This window comes from Pholis gunnellus (genome assembly GCF_910591455.1).
Source record: "Pholis gunnellus genome assembly, chromosome: 15".
NCBI classification, from domain to species: domain Eukaryota; kingdom Metazoa; phylum Chordata; class Actinopteri; order Perciformes; family Pholidae; genus Pholis; species Pholis gunnellus.
Genome location: NC_136542.1, coordinates 11,873,543 through 11,898,566, shown reverse-complemented (window position 1 = coordinate 11,898,566; position 25,024 = coordinate 11,873,543). Strand labels below are relative to the sequence as shown.

At 44.6% G+C, this 25,024-nt stretch overlaps 1 protein-coding gene across 1 annotated transcript; it reads left to right on the top strand.

The window, feature by feature from the left end:
• The first annotated feature begins 24 nt into the window (after window positions 1-24).
• Window positions 25-24,534, top strand: LOC306707138 (fibroblast growth factor receptor-like 1). The gene is made up of 6 exons (XM_079174462.1): window positions 25-117; window positions 15,672-15,944; window positions 21,666-21,752; window positions 21,958-22,242; window positions 22,960-23,313; window positions 24,006-24,534. The coding sequence occupies exons 1-6, from the start codon at window positions 33-35 to the stop codon at window positions 24,446-24,448; spliced, it is 1,527 nt and encodes a 508-aa protein (XP_079030588.1). The 5' UTR covers window positions 25-32; the 3' UTR covers window positions 24,449-24,534.
• Window positions 24,535-25,024: the final 490 nt, after the last annotated feature.

Below are 25,024 nucleotides of genomic sequence, written 5' to 3'. Positions count from 1 at the left end.
CAGTGATCATGTGTTTCTCAGATTTAGGGGACATGAAGTTGTCTTTGGACAGTATGGCCGTCCTGAAGATCGTGCTGTTCCTCTTTGAGGCTGTTTTACTGACCGACTGCGCAAGAGGTAAGAGCTGTTTCATAAACGTTCCTTCTTTCGTACTAATAGTGTTTCAAAGCTGGAAGTAACACCAGATTCATAGCTCATTATAACTCAAGTTGACTGGCTGGTTTCATGTGAGCATGAAGAAAGTCTCAGTTGGCTCTTCATTTTTTCACACCGAGAAGTAAGAGACGGAAAACTAAGAACTAAAAAAAATCTCTAAACAGAGCCCAAAATCAACACCGGGCAGGGGAATGAGAGAGGGCAGGCCAACCCCTGCCTCCAGTTTGTGTGTGTTTCAGTCATGGCCGTGTGTGTGTGTGTGTGTGTGTGTGTGTGCGTGCGCGCACATTCACTACAGCTAAACCAAACAAACATCATCCATCAGCTTCCCAGGGTGAACGAACACAAGTCAGTGTGAGAGTCCAGCTCTCCCGCGGCTGGCCAAGGGACTGACTCACATCAGCCTGTGTGTGTGTGTGTGTGTGTGCGTGTTCTTGACCGAAACAGTGAGTGGAGAGTGGGAGACCTCAGTCTGACCACAATTCACTGCACTGTTTATTGTGCCAGTATCAATACTTTTCTTTATAAAGACAACTTACAGTGAGGTTGTCAACAGGTCATGAATAGCTGTCAAGACAATTTCTATGATTTCATCCACCATCTCTGTCTACTGAACCATGTCTGATGCAATCCAGCAGCATGAGTCCGAGGCAAAACTTCCCTTTAATGAGAGAAATCTGAAAGCCAGACACATTTCCCCAGAAGACCACGCACTGGCAAAACAAGCGGACTCTATTGCGCTCTCTTTTCTCTCCAGCTCAGCATGGAAGTGGCGTCTGATAGGTATAATACCTGTATGTGGCTATCAGGGCTCAAGGTAGAGAGGCAGGAGGGGGTTGGCGGCGGTTGAGAAGGGGAGATTAGATCTGTGGGTCTGCACACAATGCCTTATTCACAGCGTGGCAGCCGTGCCTTCACGGCACGACTAAACCAAAAGTAAACAAGACGCGAAGGCTAAATAAGATTAGACAGGCAATTTCAATTACAGATCAACAGAATGTGAAGGAGAAACCCAAAGAAGAATCCAAACGGATGGTGAAGAGCGGACGTCCAATTGATATAATGGCAGACAAAAGGGAAGAATTGTCCAGCCTGTTTTCATGATTTCTCTGAAAGTGGTTGCAGATGCACAGCCAGATAGACACATCAGTAGATATGAAGTTGGCAGTGAGATGATTTTGAAAAGATGCTTGACTATCTGTGAAGAGTAAATCTTCCACAGTTCTCCCTGCAGCAGCAGCAGTGCTACAGTGAGTTCTGTGTTACAGTCCAAATGCAACAGCTTGACTCTGACAACCTGTGAAATACAGTCTGGGCGGTTTTAGCTCGAAACCTGTTACTGTTACATTGCAGCGAAGGCCAGAAAAGCTGTAAAACTGTTCCTGTAAAATTTAACAACGTATGATGACATCTTTGACAAATGTGAATGACATTTTAAAGGACAGCTCCCCTTTGGCTTATGTGTAAAACAGTAAAAACACATTGGAAGTGTTACTTTACTGCTGTTATCTAAACCTTTCGACAGTAAGTTTGGGTGAACGATTTTAAGCCTGTTGCTGTCAGTCATCAGGCGACATCTGACCCCGGACCCCCTGCCCACACACACATACAGACCCTCCCTCTCTTCACTTTTGCGACTGGCCAAGCAAGAATTATTTCTTCAGACCCCCCCCCAGGAACCCCCGCACTTCCTCCATCCCAACGCCTTCTTTCCTCCCCCTCTGGTGCTCTGCCACCCCCGGCAGCTGGAGGAGGTGCTCAGTGATGTGTCCCAGCAGAGCTTCTAATGTGGTGACAGGCCCGGGGACCACTGGGCTCCACTCACCGAGGAATGCAGCAGCCCGGACATATGGATCTGCAGAAATGCACCCTGGGAGAAACAGAGAGGCACCAGGTGTCTCTGTTATACACAAGGACTAGCTAATCATGAACACACACACACACACACACACACACACACACACTGAATGGTACTGTTTCGATGTGTTTTTAATTAGAAACAGGCCGCAAATACAGTCGTGCCTTTTTGTGCATGTATGCGACTCTGTTTTATTTCCTATTTTCTAAACCACACACATGTTTGCTTCACCTCCGGAGCCGCCTGGTGAAGTTTAGAGCTTGCAAACTGCCTTGCAACCTCGTTGGAAAATGTACATTTTATAGCAGAGTTACATCATGGTTTCATAACAAGAACGTACTATGAGATAAATTGTATGCCAAGGGCTTTTACAATCACAAGGCTATTTGGCTCCCAGACAGTTTTCCATTTCCTTAAACCGTAATAAGGCTAGTTCCTCAGTAACCAAATGCCCCAAAGTCTAAATAGCTCCTGAATAGTAAGAAGGTGCAACAGTGGTGTTCTCGCTCGTGGGCCAAGCTGGTGAGACTGGGGCGGGGCTGGGCGGGGGGGTTGTGAGCTTGGATGTGCTGCAGTGTAGCATTTTGTTGTTTTTTCTCGCCCAGCTAGCACTTTAATGCCCCATTGAGGTATTAGAAATAAAATCAGTTTTGTGTTTCAGCCCACACAGTTGAATTCTGAAGGGAAGTCAAACATCTCTCGTCTTCTACTTCAACTGTAGTCTGTGCGGCTGTTCAACGCATCAAGTCCAATTTTCTGTTTTACAAACCAGTCGCTGCCTGCCGCCCTTCTTGACACACGTCTCCTTTCTTTTTCCCTGCTTCTCTTTGCATTTCCACCCATTTATTACCAGTGTAAAGTCGAAGGAAGTAAGTTAAGTTAATGTGCTGTCGTTAAAACAAGGCACGAGCTGACCTTTACTCTCACCCTGCCTTTCTCAGCTCTCCGTACCCCCTATTTACTGAGTCTGGGTCCATTTGTGGAGAACAATGGATGGATTATTATGTGCAGCGGTCCCCCAGGTTGGACAGAGCAACAGTAATTAATTTTAAACACTCCTCATCCCTGTGGACCGGACTAGTTCGCAATCTTTTAGAACTCACAGTACACGGGGGAGTGTTTTTACTGAGGCGCTGCCATTTAGAGGTGCGTGTGAAGAAGTTACGAGAGATCTGAATATATGTGTGTGTTTTATTAAGCGGGCTGAAATTACCCTGAGAAAAGTCATGATAATGAGACATCCAAGGAGCACGGGGCAATTTGGAAAACCTCAGAGGTATACCAACAACTATTCCCGCTCAACCTCCTTCTCCTCTAAACCAGGTGGAACTAATATTCCTGCTGCTACGATCCCTCTGTTTCTATCACGTAAATAATGTTAACCACCATTCTAACAATCCGTGTTCCCCATCTATCAGCATACACTGCCGACCCTGTCGGTTCAGGAGGAAACATTCGTTGAGAGGAATGTGTCAGACTTCACCCCTCCACAGGGGAAAGAAAGGAAAGGGCTGTAGCTGTGATAAGTAGTCATAATGGAGGTCAGTTGGTGTTTACTTTAGCAGGGGTCATATAATCCCTGTGAGCAACACTCCCCTCATTGACTGACTTTAAGGGCCACTTCAATTAGCATTCATGTGGAATTTCAACAAGGCATTGTCCGCTTTCAGTGTTTGTCATTTTCAGCTGTATGCTAATGCTTCAGTGCACATGAGGAGAATTTTCCTCTTTGCTTCTGTTTTTTAAGAAAATCCTATTGACTCACGCGAAGGTCTGTGTGTGTGTACAATGCTCATTAGTTTGTTGGGCAGTTGGCTCTGGGAGTGTTTTAAGACCACACACACTCTTCCTGCTGGCTAAATGGATTTGGGTTCAGTTAAATAGAAATTCCGTTTGCTCCCGTTAACCTTCGCAAAAAGCCATGGAGCTGCTCACAAAGTGCACGCGGAGGTGCCAGGCTGTCACCATTCAGATGATAATCAACTTCATGCGCTCCCCTGGTCTGACTTGCAGGATTTATTAGACGTATGAATAACAGATCTTTGTTAATTGACAGCTGTTTGGTGTTAAATATAAGCATCTGATGTTACTGGACACTGTTTGGACTCCACAGTTCAGGCTGCTGTGTTACACCCTTTGCCAGAGAGAGAGAGAGAGAAAGAGAGAGAGAGAGAGTGGACTGAGTGACTGGAAGCGAGCCTGTAGGGGTCCGCCTCGCTGGACGACCCTGCAAGTGACCTTACAATAACATTTCAGCCCCACAGTGGGATGTGTTTGTCTTGCGCAACCCCTCTTTGTAAGCCTCCTTCATTTCTCCAGTCCCGCTCTGTTTTCCCTTTTTCTTTTGAGGAGCCAAGTCGTGGAGAGAGACGCCCGCCTCCTCCTCCATCTCCCACCTCCTCACCGTTTTGTGCTTCACAGCTGTTCACTCAGTCACTTTAGGAAGTGAAACGATGAGATTCCAATTGCTCTCCTCTTTCGCCCTTCAACAGGAGAAGTTGGTTTTGTTTTCCTGTAGATTTGTAGATTTATGGCCTGGACCATGAAAGTGCGTGCAGCTGCAGGCAGATGGTGCGGAAATCAAAACTTTTCTTCCACTTTTCTTTCTTCTCCCTGTTTCTCCGTGTCTTTCCTCTAGCATTGGCTCCCTGTTGTATCTTCTGTCCTCTCCTTGGTGTTACGCAACCTTGCAAAAAAAAAAAGTACAGAACATGTACCATGACAACCTTTTGTTATGTCAGGAAAACACATCTATACTGCATTTATGTGATGGTGGCCTTGGGATGTTGCTTGGACTGAGCAGGTCTGGACAAGTTCAACAGTTGTCATTGTGATGTTAGTGAATAAAAGGCTGATTTAAGCAGCAGAAATATTATCTGCCACATCTTACTGTATGTGCTTGTTTGCTGTACTTGCCACAGCCTGCTAGAATCAGTGCTGCTGTAGCCTCCTATACCGACTTATCGGAATACCAAATCAGGCAGCCAGGAAGTACCTGCTGTACAGAACTTGATGAGCAGTTTGCCGTTAGTCGTCTTCATAATCTGATATCAGAAATTGCGTCCAAAGTTTTATGAAAGTTTTCTCTGTCTCGGCTATCTCCTCTCTCCGGGGGTTTCATTAGAAGTCACTTGTTGTTTTGACAAACCCTCACTAACACACACACACACACACCAGCCCCTGCCATTCTGCAGTTAAAAGGTTGATTGAAAGTTATGGTGGTGGCAACAGCGATGGCTGGCTGAGCCTGAAGAAAGCTGAGCCAGGGGACGGCTGGGATAACGAGCTCTGAATGAGGCCTCCGCTGCCTTCGACACACACACCCCGGACCAGTTTCTGGCATCCTCCCTTCCTCGATCCCCCTCTTTCAGTTCACCTCCGATGAGCTTCAATGAGACCCCACATGGCTTTGTGGCTTTTTCACTTCCACTTTGTTTTTCACTAGCGATTCTTTTGAGCGACTTCGGGAATTCTTTGTGCATTGTCCCCATTGATTGTGGTTATAAAGAGTCTGGTCTGGGCGATTGCTTGTCACAGTGCGTCAAAATAGGAGTTTTCGTTGCGAGCGGATAGGCTGTCATGATGGAATTTGCTTGCACCCATTTCCAGCAGCAGCAGCAGTCTCTCTCAACACTGGAGGTGAGACAAGGAGGCAGAGAGGCCCTGATTTTTCATTCAGTGGACTTCTGCAATGAATGGAAAAATATGTCCCCGCTTTGACTTGAAGAGTGGAATGGGACAAGGGAGGAAAAATCATTTCAGAAGCATGGACTATAATCTGTCATATTTTATAGCAGAGCTACTGCTGTCCCAGAATGGAATTCTGCACCATGCAGTGAAACTGATTTGATTTCCTCATGTACGGGGGATGTGAGTTTGGGCCTTGGATCAGCCCCCAGCCTGAATGTACTTGGCGTTAGAGGCTTGGCAGATGGGGGCACTGCTCCATTCATACAGTTATTCTGTGTCTAGATTCAACATCAGCTGAACTGACTGTTCTTTTTGTTTGTTTTCAGCCATGCTAGCGGTAAAACTCGGGATGTCAATGTCAGCTTGTCTGTGGGTTTGTCAGTCGGTTCCACTTTGGTCGAGACTGAAATAGCTCAATAACTATTTGATGGACTTTCATGAAATGTGGTGACCCTCTGACCTTTATTCCAGTGCCACCAGCAGGTCATACTTTTCACTTCTTCAGTGAAATATTTCAGCATTCGATAATGGGATGCAATGATGTAACAGAAGTCTTTGCGACAGGACATTTATTCTGGTCGTCGGCCGCCTGTTCCCGTGCAGCTCACCTTGGTAAAAGGACTGTGTGGACAGTCGATTAACAAAGACGGAGACAGCCGGACTGGCGGACGTATAGATGAGATGGATAGAGGGCAGTGACCTTTGTACAACTGAGTCGTAAGGTGAACTCGGAAAGGACTGAACAAATTGTCACTTTGAAAGGGCGAGTACCACGTCGTAATGACAGGCTCAACAGATCCACGGTGACAGATTGATTTCAGACAATATTCCTGAATTGTCAAGAGGCCCCATTGCTGTCAGTGAGAGCTTTGCCAGTTCCTCCACCCCGTCCGTCTGTCTCGCCTTGCCTCTCCCCCCTTCTCCCCGCTCTGTCTCGTCTCTGTCTCACCCGCCTTTCTATTTCCCTCACCCACTCCTCTCCCTCCCTCCTGCTCCGTTCTGAATCGCTCCATTCTGCCCAAACACTCCTGCTACATCGCAGTCTGTCAATGGCCCTCTCCTGAAAAGACCTTGTTGACAAAGGCGCTGGTGTAAAGCGCTTCCCAGTGTCATGGAGATTTGCTGATCCTCCAGACTGTACGCTGGTGTAGGGTTCCTATGATGAGGGACACTCAGTCGTCATCGTCACCATCACACAGATGTGACCACAACACGCACAGAGAGACACACACTGGTCTGCCGGTGACAGCATGTCTGGCTCGAAACAGTCCTGTTTACAGCGCAGAGCGACAGTGGCTCGGCTTAGTAACACATCTGTATCTCATTCAGGACTTCCAGACTGGACTCCGACTGTGTCAACTGTACACAATGAGCAAAGCGCAGGTTGGGTAGTTAGTTTTTTCCCCACTATGGAATGCAGGAGGCATGCAGGGAGGGGCCGGATGCACCTCGCTGTTGACTGATGGAGGCCGTGAAACAACATAAACAGAGTTCTTGTTCTGAGGAGACGGTGTAACGACCCACCGGTGTTTTATGTCCAGTAGGCATGCTCTGCAGCCCTGGGTCCCAATGTTTTTAGCGAAGAAATGTTTTTGATTTTATGAGACTGTGGTGAGTGGACCTCGGACCCTCTAGGGGGGATCCAGGGTCGTGCTCCCTCGGATTAAATGCATCAATCTGCACTTTGAGATCAATAGTAAGAGGCTAGGTCTGTGAAGAACTTTGTGCTCTGGTAAACAATGTTTCTTGTTTTAGCCATGGTAGAATGTAACTAACAATATCTACTCAAACACTGTACTTAAGTACAATTTGGAGTTACTTGCGCTTGTGTATTTCAATTTTATTTAACTTTAGGCTTCTACTACATATCAGAGGCAGTTTTTGCACTTTTTACTGAGCTGCATTTATTTGAAAATATGAGTTACTAGTTACCTTGCAGATTGAGATTATTAAAACAAAATGTAAATGAATTAATAAATGATGACGTTTTATTAAGTAGTCATATCATTATTAAGAATAAAATAGTTAATATGAGCTCTACGTATGATGAAAACATTAATGCATCAATCATTTTAATCCAATGATAAATACCATACCACAAATATATTGTTTTAAATGGTTTTAATTGCTCTAGTAAACAGTTTAATCATAAACACTAGAAGAATACCGATATCAATGTAATCATTTTGATCTCTCAAATGTATTGTGGGATCCATTCGAGGATCCCAAACCACAGATTGGAAACCGCTGGATCAGTGAGAATATTGACAAGCACAAATGTTTATTTCCTACTCTCCTAATCTGCTGATTGTCTCACGGCCCCTCAGGAAGATGACGGTGAGCACTGCTCCGGGGGAGGGCGTATGCGATGAAATACGAATCTTAAATCAGGGCTTTCAATCTTAAATCTTGGCCCTTTATAAACGTTCTTTTCTGTGTGTGTTTGTGAGAGAGAATAAGAGACAATAAACAGGCGGTCCAGAGCAGCCAAACACGTGTTAGCGTTCACACAATGTCCCTCTCAGTGCCAAGTGGTCGGTCCATCTCCGAACATATGAGACAGACAGTGATAAACAGGTGCTCGTTGGTACCCTGCTCTGTACTGTAGAGAGCGAGGTCTGTTTGAGTGTGTCATGTGGCTGAGGCTGAGCCCGGGCCAGGGAGTGGGGTGTGAGATTGTTGGGATTCCTGGTTACTGCCGCCTGGGCCCACCTAATCCCCCTTCACTCCCCCATGCAGCCCTCCTCTCCCTATGAGCTGTGTGTTAAAGGAGGCCTCTCTGCCATCTTAGCCTCTGCTCCCTGCCACTCTCTAAATCAACCGTCCTCTGTTTCACCCTCACCCTGCGTCTCTCTCCTTGGCTTGATTGTCATTCTCTCGCCTCCTCTGACCCCTCTGTCCCTGTCTCTGTCTGTCACTCTATCGGGCCTTTCTCTACCTTCCCAGCCTCCCTCCTGCTGCCTCTGCCCTGATAAGTGGCCCTAAGCACACACTCAGCCCCTGTGTGTGCACCGGGCCTTAGCCTAATGGAGTGAGATAAAGCGACTAGAGTGCCGCTCACTGTGCGCTCTTTATGATGGGGGCAAGACCAGCGAATTACTGAATCACATTTGAATGAAAACTTATGCCACTGAATTAGTTTGTTAGTGTATACACAAAGAATATTATTTTATTCACCATTCTGACGGAATCCCAGTAATCAAAGGGTTTTTGTAGTCTTGTTTGGATATTTTATGATTGGAAACTTCTCATAGTCGGTCAACAGTTGACCAGTTACATACCAAGTATTTAGTAAGTATTTATTATTGATAGAATAGAACAAAAATAGTTAACAGTTTACATTTTGCTCTTGTATTGAACGTTCCCTCCTTTTCCTTTAAAGTGAACAACATTAAATAGTAAGGTTGCTGTTTTTCTATATTTTTATTATTGTCAACAAATCCCATGAAAAAACCTAAAACCAATCATGCACTAATCTATGCTTTCTGACTTACTGAGTCTGTTTGTGGCCATTTTTGGGGACTATTTTTCAACTGCAGATACACATTTGATGGTCTCATAATTATGTTTATGGCAGGATGGTGTATGTGGGATTGACTCAAACTAAACTTCAGTGTCCATCTCCATGATAATGAAGGAGCATGTCACCCAGTGCAACTGTTTTTTGACAGCTTTGGCTACACAGACCATATTTTTGCTGCATCAATTCAGTCTGGGGTTTGTTTTTTGTTGACACTAAGAAAGATATTTAATAAACCCTTTTAGAAAACAACAATTAACAAAAATGAGAACAGAAGAATGAACCAAACTCCCCAATGTAGACAACAATGGTCAATAAGTACTGGCATGTATCAGAAGACTCTTAAAAGGTCATATTAATGATATAAACATAGACAGTGAACACTCTCATAAGAAAATACCCAACTCTCTGTACAGTGGTAGATCAGGTAAAAAAAATTGGAAAAGCAGACTATAAACTATTCCACAGTAACTCAGATCCACTCCAAAAACATTATGTGAAAGGCCTCCATTAATTCAAGTTCAGGACTTTCCATAAGAACTCCTTACTTTTCCAGGCTTGTGGAAGTATGGAAAACGGTGTAGTCCCTTATGGGAAATCCTGAATGAAAAGAGCTTTTCATATAATCAAGTAGAATCAATAAGATTTCTCCCAGGAAGTTGTTGGCTGCGTCAGTAACCTTTCTGGATACTTATGCGTCTTGTCAGTTTAGTTGGTAAATGATGAGCTAAACATTAACGACATGTATAAACTATTTGGCATTTGCTTTTTCCTGAAGGTTAATGTTTTATTTCATTAAAGTGCATAATGTTTTTTTGTATTAACAGCAGAGGTTTGTTTCATGGGAGGTGGATCACCTCTGTATGAATGATGCCCAATAGTCAGAAAAATGACAATATGTCTCCAGTTTGTTGACAAAACAAACAAATATTTTGGTCGAAGTGATTTATTTTTGGGTGGAGCCACAGATGACAGTAGCAAGGAGTCTACAAAGACACACGCTGCGTTTCTCTGACGGAGGCAGCTGGGGCCGGGAGAAGGCAGTCAAGTTTAATGAAACATTGCAGCTTAGAGTTCAAAGGCGCCACAGTAGGGCCTGTTAAGGGAAGGCCGCGTGATGGAGATGTTTCCAGAAGCTTTACGACGCCGGAGTAATTTCTCCATTTCTTTCCTGTTCTTTTGATCAGGGGGTCGGCAGGAGCCTGTTGTTCAGGGGCCATTAGTGAAGGAAGCAGATTCCCTGCAAACAAGCAGATAGATGGACTGGAGCATCTCATTCTCTTTCCCTCTTTCTTTATATTCCACCCCCTCCTGCAGTTTCTCTCTTCCCTCATGTCACCCAATAGCTCCTCCTGTACCATTCCCACCACCGAAGCAGTTGCTATTCAGCCCACATCAGATGGGGCCGAAGAAAGAGCCATTGTCCCCGCTGGTCTTACTCTGCCCTTATCTATTGATTGGAAAGCCGAGAGGGGAAAATAACAGGTATTGATTACCGCGCTGGGTGAAGCTGCTGGGCAGGACGTCTGGAGGGGTAAGAAAAGACGGCATTCTTCACCCTTGTCTACCCCGCTGCTGTCAGAACAGCCTCCACCGCCACTCCACATACCCTGTTACTGCCGCCTCCTCCCCTCCATCCCTCACCTCACCTCCTTTCTTGATTTGCCAAGGTGGCTCTCCAAACTCTCCTTCTCTCCCACCGTTTAATGCCGATGTTTATCTCTGCTTGTGAAATGTATAGCCAAGCGCAGCCGCGGGCTCTGAACAGAAGCTCTGGCCTTTCACACACTCCCCGAGCTGCGGAGTCTGCCTCACCTTTCCCCTTCACCCAACCCCTCCAGTCTCAAGTAAAGTCACTGACTCTGGATTTGGTTTCTCGCTTTCATGTAGCTTTTTGTGCATTTTCCTTTAACTTCCCTCCCGTGTTCCTTGAGCTTGACTTTGTTTTTCTCCATCCATTTTGTTGAATGTATTGTTTAAGTGCTCCTGGGGTCTTAAAAGATGCATGGTAGAGTATTTCCCTCGAAGCACAGGCTCCATTAAACGACCTCTCTTGTGTTTGAGCTCTGTCTGTTCTTGTACGGTCTGCTGAGCTAACACAGTGGAGGAAGCCTTCTCCAGCTTCTATCTGTCTCTCTGCCTCTTATCCTTTCTGTAAATACTGCATATTGAAGACACATTCATGGAGATCAGTGTTTATCTAAGTAAAGAATCACTACAGTCTGGCAGTGTGCAAAAGCCTTTTGATGCACAAGAAATTCTTGCAGTTGGCTGGAGATTAACGACCAAATCCTTTTTATTTGAACATGGTTACGGTGTTGTTTGAACAACTATGTCCCGTATTGGGCGGACGGTGTTGCGTGCATTTATCAAGTTGCTCTCATTGCGGTTGGTTAAGTTCCAGGTGTTCGCTATTGGAGCGGCTGTCAGCAGCCAAGCCAACCCTTTATTGACATGTTTGCAATGACTAGAAAGACCAAAGCACTTTGTATGGGAAGAAAAATGTATGTACACATCATTACAAATCCACAGGTGTTTTGTAAAAAAGAAAATAAATGAGGAGGGAGGTGCCAGCACATCTGAACATTGCTCAAGTCTGGCAGCCTTTGTAGTCTGTTTTAGTTTTTATTCCTTCTTCCTAACATATTTCCCTTCACGGAGGCCTGCACGTCAGATCAACAGATCATTAACCCGCTCACAAGGTTTTGTAAAAACGGCTATACTTAGTCTGAATCACAAGAATGCCTCCTATTGAATGCGCCCCTTTCTCTTAAAATAATCCATCACCAAATTGAGCAAAGAAAAACAGAGCTAATTCTGAGAGACGCCAGGCCTCCTCCTCCTCTTCCTGCGCTATGAAAGATCCCATTCACACATGGAGCTCGGCTATAATAAGGACCGCCGTACCAACGCTGCAATATGGGAAAGCCCACATGGTCATGTGTATCATTTTCCCTTTACAGAGCAGCTAACAATTCTAACAATTTAAGTAAAATGCTCTGAAAATGCTCACCAGTTCGTCATAAATCGTGTAGATTCCCATTCATCACGGCCTCAGTAGAGGACCATAATGCTTAGTTCAGCAACCACGAGAGAGCCTCAGAACACTGAAGTAAAAACAGCAGAGCAAATTGCAGCAATGTTTCAATAAAGCCGATAAGGCTAAACATTTTTTTTACAGAGGGCCTCTGTGTGGTAGTTTTCCGAGCTTTCAACTCCAAGGTTAAGAAAATCTGTCCTTGAGAAGGAGGAGGAGGCGGAGGAGGAGAGTCACTATTGAAGAAAGGATGCTGGTCATGCACACAGCACAAATACTTATTAAGTTATTCAGACGATGTCCTTGATTTCAGCACCTCTTCATGCCTTGTTTTTCAAAAAGACTTCAGAAGTTTTTGGAAGAGCGGAGATGGAGGGAGGAAATCATTTGTTGAACATTCCTCGCACTTAGAGCACCATTCAAGTTTTTCTGGAGACGTCCAGAACAACCCAAGTTCAAGATCACATTGACCTTTATTAACAGTTATTGGAAATATTTTTTCTTTGTTGTTTTGGTGATTGTTTTCCCCCCAATCTTTTGATGAGAGTGGATTCGATCATCTCATCTACTCATTAAGCAAACAAAGAAGCCTTTTCCCCAAAATGTCAAAGTATTCCTTCAAATGATCAATAATAGTCAAAGGGCAAAAAGAATATTAAGTGACTCTACCCAAAGTTTTAAAACCTTAGTGTAAAGAAGCTTAAAAAGACAGTTAAAGACGTATCCCTGCTATAAGGCAGGGTCTGAGTGTACAATAAGTGTCAAATGTCCTGCAAACAACACTGCAGACAGGTTTTGAAGTGCACCGTTGTATATTTTTGCGAACGGAAAAGAGAATTCAGATGTCTCTTTTCATTTTCTCAAAAACAATGTAACTCAAGAAATGGTCCCTCTAGTTTTCAGAATGTTTAGTTTGACAGAAGCAGTGCCTCTGTGGGGTGAATGTGTTTTGACATATCGCTTCAGCTAAACCGTTGACATAAATCAGGCCTTTTCAGTCCCCTCCGTTAATCCAGAAGGAGCACATGGCTGAGTAGCTTGCGAGACCACAAGTCAGGAGAGTTAACTAAAGCATATTTGTTCAAGATTTGGCACACATGTATTTATGTTTTTACAATGCGATTCAGTGTTTTAGGATCAATTCAGTCCAAATGAGCTCCAGCAGCCCCAAGCCAACGCTGTGACCTGTTTGTGTTCCTAAAGCAAAGTCTGTACAGTCAGAAACTGAACAGTGAGCAGCTCTGTTCTGCTCTCCTGGTAGCAGAGGAGCGAGATATGTGCCAGCTGACAACAACCAAAAAACAAAACTGTGGTTGCGTTTTCTCCACAGACGTAAACAATGACACTTCCAATTTCCTGTGCATGCTGTGGACCAGGATAGGCCGTCCACAGAGAGGAAGGAAAACTGAGTTTGTATGTGTGTGTGTGTTCATGCATGGTTGAAAAAAGGCATAGAAACAAAAAAGGAAGGAGGTTTTCATTGGTTTTACGCTCATAAGTGTCACTTTTTTCCACTTTGGTTTGTGCCACGGCTTTTTTTATGCAGCAAAGGTCACCGGCGTAGCAGTCCAGATGTTGTACCTGCAGCTGAGCTACATCTGTCTGCAATGTGATGAATAAAACAGCCAGATGGAGTTACCTGTGTCACCTTCCCCCACTGTAGCCCCATCAGTATAATGATCTTCTTATTTACCATATGTGTGAAATGCACCAGAGAGAGTGTGTGTGTGTGTGTGTCTGTGTGTGTGTGTGTTTGAGCATGTGTATATGTGTTGGGAGAGGCCATGTGTACTTACCCTCCCCTTTGTTTTTACTGCTACCAGACCAGCCATTTGTTCTGAGGCACAGACTCAGAACAAATGTGTACATTTGAGGGCTTTTTCAGCTATCGGGGTTTGGTTGCATTTCCCTCTCTCTCTTTCACTCCTCCAATCTCCAGTTTCTCTTCGGTGCTCAGTCTGCTCAGTAATTCAGGGTTTGTTTAGTTTTTGGTGGTGGTGGGAGGAGTTACTTGTACGCCGGGTGCTGTGCGAGCAGCGGCGCAGGCCTCCTAACACCATCACAGGGTGTTTCGGCCCGCTCCACTTCACCAGATCTGAGGGAGCAGACCTGAGCCAATTAAGAGCAGGGAGAACAGGCTGCTGTCCGTCTCACTGCGACCCCCCCCCCCCACACTCCCATCGCTTTGATCTCTTGCACGCAAAACCAGAGCCAGAGCACTTTACCCTCTCTGTGCAGGCAGTGGACGACTGGGCTTGCCCAATTATTACAATTTGGTTTCAACATTTCTGGGTAATCAGACGAAAAAGATGACAAATTACCTCTGTCTCATTTTATTTGCCCACATCCAAGTTGTTTTTAGAGCTGTTTCTAGTCGGGGGGGAAATCAGCATACTTTATTTAATTTGCTCATTCCAATACACTACTTTAGCCAAGCTTCACACTAGTTTGTCACTTTGTTAGTAAACCCATTCAGTTTTGTAATATTTGTTTAAATAGTTGGATATGAAGGAGGCTCCTCTCTCACTATACCTAAAAACTAAAACTTGTCAATGTCAGCCTCCTGCTCAATCGGGCTTCTATCTAATAGTGTCTTTGTATTAAAAGTGTAGTTTTTTTTGTAATGACATGGCTAATGTTCACACCCCATTGTTTTACCTGCCCCTTAATAGGTGAGGTGAGCTTCCACCAGATTTCCTCCATAAAAGTTTGGTGCTTTTCAATGGAGCCTTTAATGTAATGTGGTCTAGATCAGTAGTTTCCTAACTGGCGAAACAAGAAAAAAAAATAGAGATTCAAAATGTAGTCCTGATCTTGAAAACAGCTGTTGTTAAAACAATTTCGCCATAAAGTCTATAGAGCAGCTGTCCTGGAGCTTTTGATGTCATGAAAATGTGCATAGATGTTCACATTTCTATTCCTATGAGCACTTTAAGGATTTCTTGTCCACGTTGACTTTCCATTAAAGCTCCAGAACAGCTACTGAATGGAGTTTCTGGAGAGGTTTTTTTTCGCTAACTAGAAAGAACACATTTCTGCAACAAATGATTTTTATTTTCTTTAGAATTTGTTGTGCTTGTGGTCACTGAAGAGGTATGCAAGTTATATTGTTTAAAAGGTTCACAGGTCAAAAACGCTGTGAATTACAGATCTAGATGATGTTGCATTCTCTGTTTCAACCTGACATGAATACAATTTTAGGGAATTACTGCATACTTTAGTGTTTTTTTGGCACTATAATGTTAATAGATGTGGAATTCCATCTAAAAACATTGCTATCGGCCTCGGAAACCCATTTTCAATGCCATTGCAGGCTAAAGATTAAAACACATAATTTGTTTTCCTTCTGTGAAACCATACTGAAGTCGTTTCATTTTTTCCTCACCATTATTGTGTTTGTGTATCCTCAGGACCTCCAAGGGTGTCGGAGAAGGTTGCTCACAGACAGATGGCCCGGCTCGGGAGCGCCATTAAGCTGCCGTGTCCAGTGGAGGGAGACCCTCCTCCCCTCATAATGTGGACCAAAGACGGGCGCAACATCCACAGCGGCTGGATCCGTTTCCGTATCCTCCGCATGGGCCTGAAGATCAAGGAGGTGGAGGCGGATGACACGGGGACCTACATCTGCAAAGCCACCAACGGCTTTGGTAGCGTTAACATCAACTATACCCTCATCGTCATCGGTGAGTGCAGATGAACTCGTGTGTATCACACTAGAGTGTTTGTATAACCGGTTGCTCTGCGGGTCCCTGAGATGAGATCATCTCGGGTTGTGAAATGTGTCACTCTTGTTAAAAAATTCAAGCTTGATTCAGCATTTATGAAACATGAAGTCACCTGTCTGCTACCTAAAACCAGAGACCACGGCTGTGAGTCACTCCCATGATTTGTACGATCGGACCGCATCATCTTCCACTATGGTGTTAAGCCATTTTGGTAACACTTTCCTGCAGTCAAAAATTTCACAACAGTTAAAATGTTAACAGACAGCATCAGTCACAGAGGTCGAGGTCTAAAACAAGTGGATTTATGGAGGTTTAGTGGTAGATCCTCTCATCCATTGTATGTGTTACAGCCCCTACCTCTCCCTGCCCAAAGTCAACAGCGGCACGGGATATTGTTTCATACTACTTCATCCTCTGTGACTCATTGGATCTCAAGCTCTTCCCTTTCCTTAGGCTACACTCTGTGGAGGCAGGAGGTCTGCAGCTCCGCAGTGAGACACACATTCGGTGTAATAGTGTCGGTTTGTCTTCAGACTCTAACACAGCTCTTGAATGGGGCCTGGAGGATTTAGCCACAGTTTGACCCAGCGTGTTACTCATTTGTGCATGTGCATACAGTGCATTTCCTCTGCGCTAGAGCAGAGGATGATGAATGAGCGGAGTGGAGCATGAAGGCTGTGTTTAGTCTAATTACTCTAAGATGCCTAATTAGGGCCAGAGTCTGTACTCTCTCTCCCTCTCGTTCGCTCAGGAGGAGCTGCAGCCTGGTATTGTGACAGCCAGGCTTCAGAAGAAGAGCCATAATCAGGCAGATGTGGAAAACACAGAGCAGTGCTTTCTGTAGTAAAGCACGCTCATGAGTTGGGAACAGTCTGGACCAAAGTTTATTTTAGGGTCCCCCTCAATATGAAGTTGCCAGGGAGTTCAAAGAGAGGGTGTCTGCTGATTGTGCTGAAATGAAAGGTTGGAGATGAAGGCATGGTGCCAGCTCTAATGTCAAGGTTCATACTACAGTTGAGCTATAAAGAATCAAAGTCAGACACGGCTGTCTGTGCACTTAAAAGGCATTCTGAGTTTTTATATACACTAAACACATCTTTGTGGAACTCATTCAGAATCAATCATGTGATGGATAACCACCAACATGTCATTTTAAGTTTGTTTCAAGGCTCTGTCGATTGAATACTTTCACAATTATGCATTTGGATTTGATGGAGTAGGTCTATTTGATGTTTTTCCACTGCAGAAAGTAAATTTAGATTATTTCAAGTGGGGAGTGGAGCCAATGTGAGTAGAAATTTTTAAAAAGCAGCGTCACTTTGTGGTCGCAAGATTAGACATTATTACAAGACATGATGTAGGAAATAAACTAGAAAAAGGTTTTCGGAAGATTTTTGGATGCTCATTGTTGAAAATTATAAGTTGAAAATTTGAAGTGCTGAAATAGTTGTAGATGAAGTGGCAGTCAAAATACAAATACTGAAATAAGTAGAATTAGCAGTTAAAAAGGAAGTGCTAAAAGAATATGAAGTTTCAGTTCAAGTGTGAGCACTGAATGAAATTGAAATAGAGAACGAGAGATTTTACCGTGGGTGTATCAATTGAAGTAGATGTCATGGATCATTAGGTCACGAACCGTTACATTAAAACTTTACATTAATAAACCTGTTCATGACTAGCACATGATGCTATCACACTGTCTGGTGTTGTTATTTTTAAGCAATATTTTGGCCTGTTCAGAAATGGAGACCTAGTTTCTGCTGTGCTTCTGTTGACCTGTAACTGTAAATTAAAAAAACAAAACAAGGCTGCCTCCAAATAGTTACTTTGCCATTGTCTCAACTTTTATAGAGACAGAATAATACCTGATCAACTTGAACGACTGTTGTTGTAGTTCAGATTCTGAAAAAGATGGTTCAGATAACAGTGCACAGACTTTACCGCTGTCTTATAATGTAATCTTTTATTTCATATAAACCAGAGGAAAATAGATTTGTACTTTGTAACCAAACAAGGGAAAAAGCATCTGCAGCAATTCCCTGACTACTGAGCTCGTTAAACATCTTTTTTTAATACAGATTTTAAATAAATACTGTACATGCACATGGAATTTGTTTTTGGATTAAATATTGATTTAAAGCGTGAGAGATCGAATAGTGATTTTGATAAATTACAGCCACTTACACACACACACACACACACACACACACACACACACACACACACACACACACACACACACACACACACACACACACACACACACACAATCAGTCAATTAAACTCTGTGATAGATAACAATTTTTCCCTGCGGTGTGTTTATGTGACAGATAATTTGTCTGGTTTGGCTTCTGCTGCAGTACAACTGAGTGAGAATGAAGACTTCAATGAAGACAGTTTAAGACTGATGTGATGAAGCTGGAAGGGATCTCCAGGAGATCAGTTCAACCTGACTGCATGCGTTGCTCCTACTCGGTTATTACGTTAGGAAAAAATACCGCTGGAAGTACAAACATAAGTCTTTCTTGGAAGCATATTTCCATGAGATTTTAATCAGTGTTTTTGCCCTTCATGGAGTTACCTAGAGACGTTCTGGCCGGACTCTTAATCCTGATCTGGTTTGTTCCTTTTCCTATTTGTCCTCTGGTGTTGGAGAGTGCATGACAGACCGACCCTATCCGGTCTGCAACTCACAAGAACACCCCCTCCCCTCCTTCTGCTCTCTTGTCCATCATCCCATTAGGCACCGGCAGGCCATCACCACAGCGTTTGTTTTTATAGATAATTGTTCCATCAGGGCTGCATTGCCTTCTGGGTGCCTTTTTGCCACAAAGATTAGGGGGCTTCAATGTTGAAATACTTCCAAGAATTGAGCTCAGCTTAATACAACCAAATAGTCCGCAATTATCATGAGCAACACTTTCCATTAACGTTGAATCACCTAATTGTAACTATTTGCATTTAGTTGCATGCAGTTAACTGTAGTGACCTGCTGGGAGGCCTATTGTGTTGCTCAAAAAGATCAGAGGAGAGAGATTATTTATTTAAAATACTGTAAATGAGGGGTGACTCCCGGCATAGCTCCACATACAGTATCCATCATGTCAGTTTATTGTTTTTTCTGGATCACAGAGTGAAAAAGTAAGAGAAGCAACTGCAGTCGGTTGTAGTTGCCGGTCAGGGAAGAAGAGTCGAAATCCTGACAGCTGTTGAAGGCCCAACGATGAGAGCGTAACTTTTTAAACATCCCCTGGGACCCAGCAGAGGAGCCAAGCAGAAGAAAGACAGTAAGATAAAAAGACAGCGGAGACATGGGACTAAGAGAGTGAGGGGTTTTGCAGAGTGATGTAAGGAGGAGGAGGGGGGGGTTCCACTTCAGCTGGAGAGATATTCCTCCTCCCATCTGCCAGCGGACAGCCTGTCCTCCCCTGAGCTATCTGAAGAATCTGGTCAGTCAGTGCAACATGGCGCCTCCTCAATCCCTCCAGCTGGCTGTTTGGGCCCTGTTTGGGGTGGTCTCTTGACAACTGGCCCCAGCACCCCCACCAGGCCAGACTGATGCATGCAGCAACCTCCCCGTCCTCAGCTGCTCAGTCTACAGCAGGCTTCATATCAGTATTACCATGGGATTGTCATATTAACATTCATATCGTTGGATTCTGATGTTTATGTCTGCACAGGTATTATATTATAGGGCTAATACAGGGCTGGCGGTGCTCATTTTTTTCTACATGGACATTTAGGCTCTCGCAGCACATATTTCATTTCGCTCCTCTCTGGAGACGTTGTCAGTCCAACTGTTGGATGAGCCGCCCCGTGTGTGACTGATCACGTGTGGTAGCTGTTTGGAGATTTCCTGAGTGTGATGCAAGGCCACTGCACATAACTTTCCCTGAACATCACAATGTCCCCAACGACATCTGGAGCTCATTGTGACCTCAAATCACCAGGCCTCTTCCTGTGATGCAGCTGGCACAGGAGGCCAGCAGAGAGAGTGTGTAGTGACCTGTTTCCTGTGGCTAGATTTGTGAATGAAGTGGGAGGGGATGGCGTCAGACCCCGAACACTGTAGCGAGACCATGAATGGATTTAAGTTGGATGGAACGACGGTGATTGCATTTTAAACAGTTTCATACTTTTACTTGCATAAGCATGCACTTGAATCATGACTCTGATTGAATTTCCCTCCCTTTGCGTAACGAACCTTTGATTTCATACCGTGCACAAAGTAGAAGGGTTTTTGTTTCATCACTGATTCCATAATAAGTTGCAGCTTTTACTTACTTACACAAGAATGGGCCTCTCAGTCACTCCTCATTTATTGATTATTTTATTTTTCAATTTTCCAAAAACTACCTCACTGACTGCAGTGTGGTGAGCTATTATTGTGTAAAGACAATAGTGGCAAGGGATAGCTTTAACAGGACAGACATATAAAGGGCGCCATTGTTCCCTAGAATCGCCTAAAAGTAGAGAGGAAATAGATTAAGAAAAAAAAAGTCAAAAAGAAAACCCCGGCAGTGTAGGACCGTGTTCTGTTTGGATTGGGAGGTTCAGGAACCGGGAGGAATGTGGAGAGGCCAAGTGAGTAACAGAGAAATATTTCTTCCAGTGGAGGCTGTTTTTAAAGGAATGGGTTATTATAGTTGGCCAGTTAAACCCCTTCAAATAGCCATGACATCATGGCTGGGCTTGGTGCTGCAGGGGACAAACAAAGGAGGGTTTGTACCCAGAGAACCCGAGAGAGCTTTGAGGGTTTCGGGGGGACTCGGAGGGAGGCAGATCGAGGGGGGTTATAAGTCACATCTGGCCTCTTTACCTGACCCAATCAAACCTTGAGAGGGAATTAAGTGAGCCAAACTGTATTGAGAAAAATCCAGGCTGCACTGAACTCGAAATCAACAAAAATGGTACGAAAGGTACAGAACTGGAGGAACACTATGAAAGACTTAGACGACTATATCTAATGTGAAGTGACAGCTCAGTAGTATCATATAAAACCATTTAACAGCAGCCCTTCTTCAATAATCATCTGCTTAATGTCTCTTCTTTAGAGAGTGGCAAAAATTGGCGAGGAACCCGATCTGCTGTGCTAATTCATCAATGCTTAACTCGAAAAGTCGATCCGCATCACAAACCGTCGATTAGGTTTCACTCATTATATTTTCTCTAAGCCCTGTCTTAGCTACGCTGCATGATGTCAGTCAATGACATAAACTCCACAGCTGTCTCCTGGAACTGGGCTTATGAAAACTGATCATATTACTACCAAATGCTACAGAGTATGACCTGAGCATGCACCCCGCTCAGAGGAGCCGATCTGTAAATGCTAAATTTACTCATATAGAGCCAAGAACACTTTGCTGGGCCTGTTTGGTGTTGGGTCGCTGCCATAAGAGCTGCGACGGTGACACTGTTGACAATTAAGAGCGGGATTCTAATGGAAGAGTAGCAATATACCCTCGACACCATAGTGTGCACTTCCTTTGATATGGCCATTCAAACTAGAAAATGGTTGATAATAAACTAATAGTTTAATGCTTCTGATTAAAGTCAATACATAATACATTCGCCCAATTCTGTGCTGCAAAATGTCCTTTATCTTCACTGCAAAAGAACACCTGTCTGTTTCCTTTTGTACTCAGCTGTTGACTAACTGTTGTCCTGCTGTGTTAACAGATGACTCAGGTTCTGATAAAACTGCATCTGTGGCGGCTGAAGGAGCAGAGTCTGACCCGGGCACTGATGGCTTGTCAGATAAACTTGGTAAGAGCTCTGTTGGCATGCTACCAGTGGTGCAGTGGTGGATTTACCAGACCACACCAGTGGTTCTGCATGTTTTATCCTGTTTACTACAAATCACATCTATGCTGTGTTTTTAGATTGTTGGTTGTATTTTCCTCCGTCGACTCAAGTGATGTATCTCCTGATAAGTTAAGTAACTAATTGTTTCCTCTTGTGTCCCGTACAGTGCGTCCACGCTTCACCCAGCCCGCTAAGATGAGAAAGCGGGTTATAGCTCGTCCTGTTGGCAGCTCGGTGCGGCTCAAATGCACGGCCAGTGGAAATCCTCGACCGGACATTGTCTGGCTGAAGGACGACAGACCGCTGACGGAGCAGGAGGTCGGCGAGGGCCGTCAGAAGAAGTGGACTCTGAGTCTGAAGAACCTGATGCCAGAGCACAGCGGCAGATACACCTGCAAGGTCTCCAATCGGGCTGGGGAAATCAACGCCACATATAAAGTTGAGGTCATACGTGAGTATCCCACAGAGAGGATGAGCTGTACGCATACCAAACGTATTCACCTGGAAATACGAATGCTACCAGATGAGGCAGAGGTGATTCATTTAAATGATGACTGCTGTTTGTGCGGATCATTTTTTGTGATCTTTTGTACATTGCTGCGGGGGATTTAAAACAACGTAATCGCTGTAATAGTGGTTCTAATTTGACCGAGGAAGAACTGTAACCTTTAAAAAATGTCCTCTCTGATCTACCTACTCCTGACGTCTGATTGCGATCAGCAGGTCTTATTCATATCCTTGCTGCATGGATGAATGTGCTTGTGTAATCATGTATATGAGAAGCATATTGAGGAAGCAGGCTTGAGACTGAGGGCTTGTGCCCTGGTGTTTGCACAGGGGGGGGGGGGGGCTGTTCAACTCAGGGACCCTCCACCCAATCTGGAGCTGATTAAAGCCCAGCTGTGTGCCAGACCCACTGCCCCCCCCCCCCCTCTCCCATGAGAAATGTGTGCTGTACAACCAGGAGCAAAGAAAGAGAGGAAACTAATCACACATACTTCTTGTGTTACATGTGGTATCCCTCCCTCTCTGTCAATTATAACTTCTAAGCCTGAGGCTAATAACGGTATGGACAACTAAGACCTCTTCCATCCACAGAAGGGCTGTCATGTAAAAAAAGAAATGTCTGTGTGTGTCTTGACAATTTTTTCTCTGTGTGTCTATGCAGAGAGGACAAACTCCAAGCCTATTCTGACTGGCACTCACCCGGTCAACACGACGGTGGACTACGGAGGCACCACGTCGTTTCAGTGCAAAGTGAGGAGCGACGTAAAGCCGGTCATTCAGTGGCTCAAGCGCGTGGAGTCCAACGAGGAAAGCCGCTACAACTCCACCATCGAGGTGGGAGACCACCGATTCGTGGTGCTGCCCATGGGGGAGGTGTGGTCCCGACCCGACGGCTCCTACCTCAACAAGCTGCTCATTACCCGCGCCAAGGAGGACGACGCTGGCATGTACATCTGCTTAGGCGCCAACACCATGGGCTACAGCTTCCGCAGCGCCTTCCTCACTGTGCTGCCAGGTGAGGCCTGGGCAATGTCTGTTTAACGTGTACCACTCACAAACATACTGCAGGGAAACACATCAGCAGCTTTGACAAAGATCAGTTTGTATATCACATGTGGCCGTTTATTCTTAGGAGTCTGCAGCAGTGCACATAACGCAATAACATCAGAGGAATGTCAAACTGAAATGAAAGGGACATACAGTACATGTCAGCAAAATGTACCAATGAGGACAGATGCCGACAGAGCAATGTCAGCAAGCACCAACATCCTGTTTTTATTTGATCCATTTTTGATATGTTTTGGACTTGTGTTATTCTCCACCGAATAAAATAAAACCAGTCAAAGTCAAAAGGCAGTCGAGCTATTCAGTCGTCTTTTTAAAGGCTTGTGTTTAACATTTTCTGTACATAAACTCAAGGATAAAGCTGTCAGCATTTAAGAGCCGAAATCATGAGTTGATTAATCAATTAGTCAACAAAAAATAATCAACAATTATGTCATAAATCCTAGTCTTCCTCAGTCGTGGAAGTATGAAACTCATCTCGGTTCCAATGTTGTGGACTGATCCGACCTTTTATTGACTAAATGCTGATTTAAAAAAAAGATGAATTGATCGTAAAAATGTTTGTTTTAGGTCTGTGCAATAAACAAACTCTGAAGATTTGGAAACCTGTTTTGATTTGTCGTTGGTCCTCTTCTTTTACAGACACGAAGCCTCCCATCATGCCCATGTTCTCGCCAACCTCCAGCTCCCTCCCCTGGCCTGTCATCATTGGCATCCCTGCTGGAATAGTGTTCATCTTTGGCACAGTGCTGTTGTGGTTTTGCCAGAGCAGAAGGCACTGCCCCCACCCCAGTGCTCCAGCTGCAGCTGCACAGGTACTGCAGAGCTCCCACCGGCTGCCGTATCGAGAGCGGGACCGGGGTTGTGTGGCTCCGTCCTCCAGCTCCTCCAGCCCAGACAAAGACTGCATGAGCTCCATGAACTATGAGGAGTACCTGGCACAGCAGCAGCTCCTCCTCACCCAGGGAGGACCAACAATCCCCCCTAAAATCTACCCCAAAATCTACACTGACATTCACACACACACTCACTCCCACGTGGACGGGAAAGTACATCAGCATCAACACATTCATTTTCAGTGTTAGCCCAGTGCCAAACATCCCCCACTAACTGCTCCAGTATCGCAGAGGGACAATAAGCGCTGGACTTGGGAGCAGCTCCTGAACGACATTCACCCGGCATTACTCTTTATAGACTCTTCTCATTGCTAGAGATCATTAGGAGAGTGTGCGGTGAAGAAAAACAGCAGTGGCCAGTGATACACACCTTGGGTTTTTACATCCAAACTTCCATATTTGGTGCTTGTTTTTTTTTTTTTTACCTGTCAGATTCTCACACCACTAAGATCCCATTCATCCTTGTTGTGCACTTATTACAAAAAGGACGGACATTTTTGCATGTGAGTTTAATCACAGCTATTCAGGCCAGCTGAAAAGTCTTCCTCTGCAGCTGAATTTTGCATTTTCCTATCCGAGGTGTAGCTGAATAGGGAGGTGAGGTTTTACCTTTCACTTATTCAGCTGTTGGAGCGCAGGGGCGCCGTATGTTCTGCCTGGTAATGAAGACAAAAATGGTACTCAAGATTTACAAAAGGGCTGGTTTCGTGCCCTACTCAGGTAGTCTTTTTGTCTGTTAAAAATGCAGAATGTTTGGAATGCTGA

What these genes read in the sequence shown, in the direction of transcription:
- LOC306707138 (XM_079174462.1), top strand. Translation starts at nt 33, where the DNA reads ATGAAGTTGTCTTTGGACAGTATGGCCGTCCTGAAGATCGTGCTGTTC. An exon ending in CTATACCCTCATCGTCATCG is followed by an intron (nt 15,945 to 21,665) that starts GTGAGTGCAGAT and finishes CTGTGTTAACAG; the next exon opens with ATGACTCAGGTTCTGATAAA. An exon ending in ATATAAAGTTGAGGTCATAC is followed by an intron (nt 22,243 to 22,959) that starts GTGAGTATCCCA and finishes GTGTCTATGCAG; the next exon opens with AGAGGACAAACTCCAAGCCT.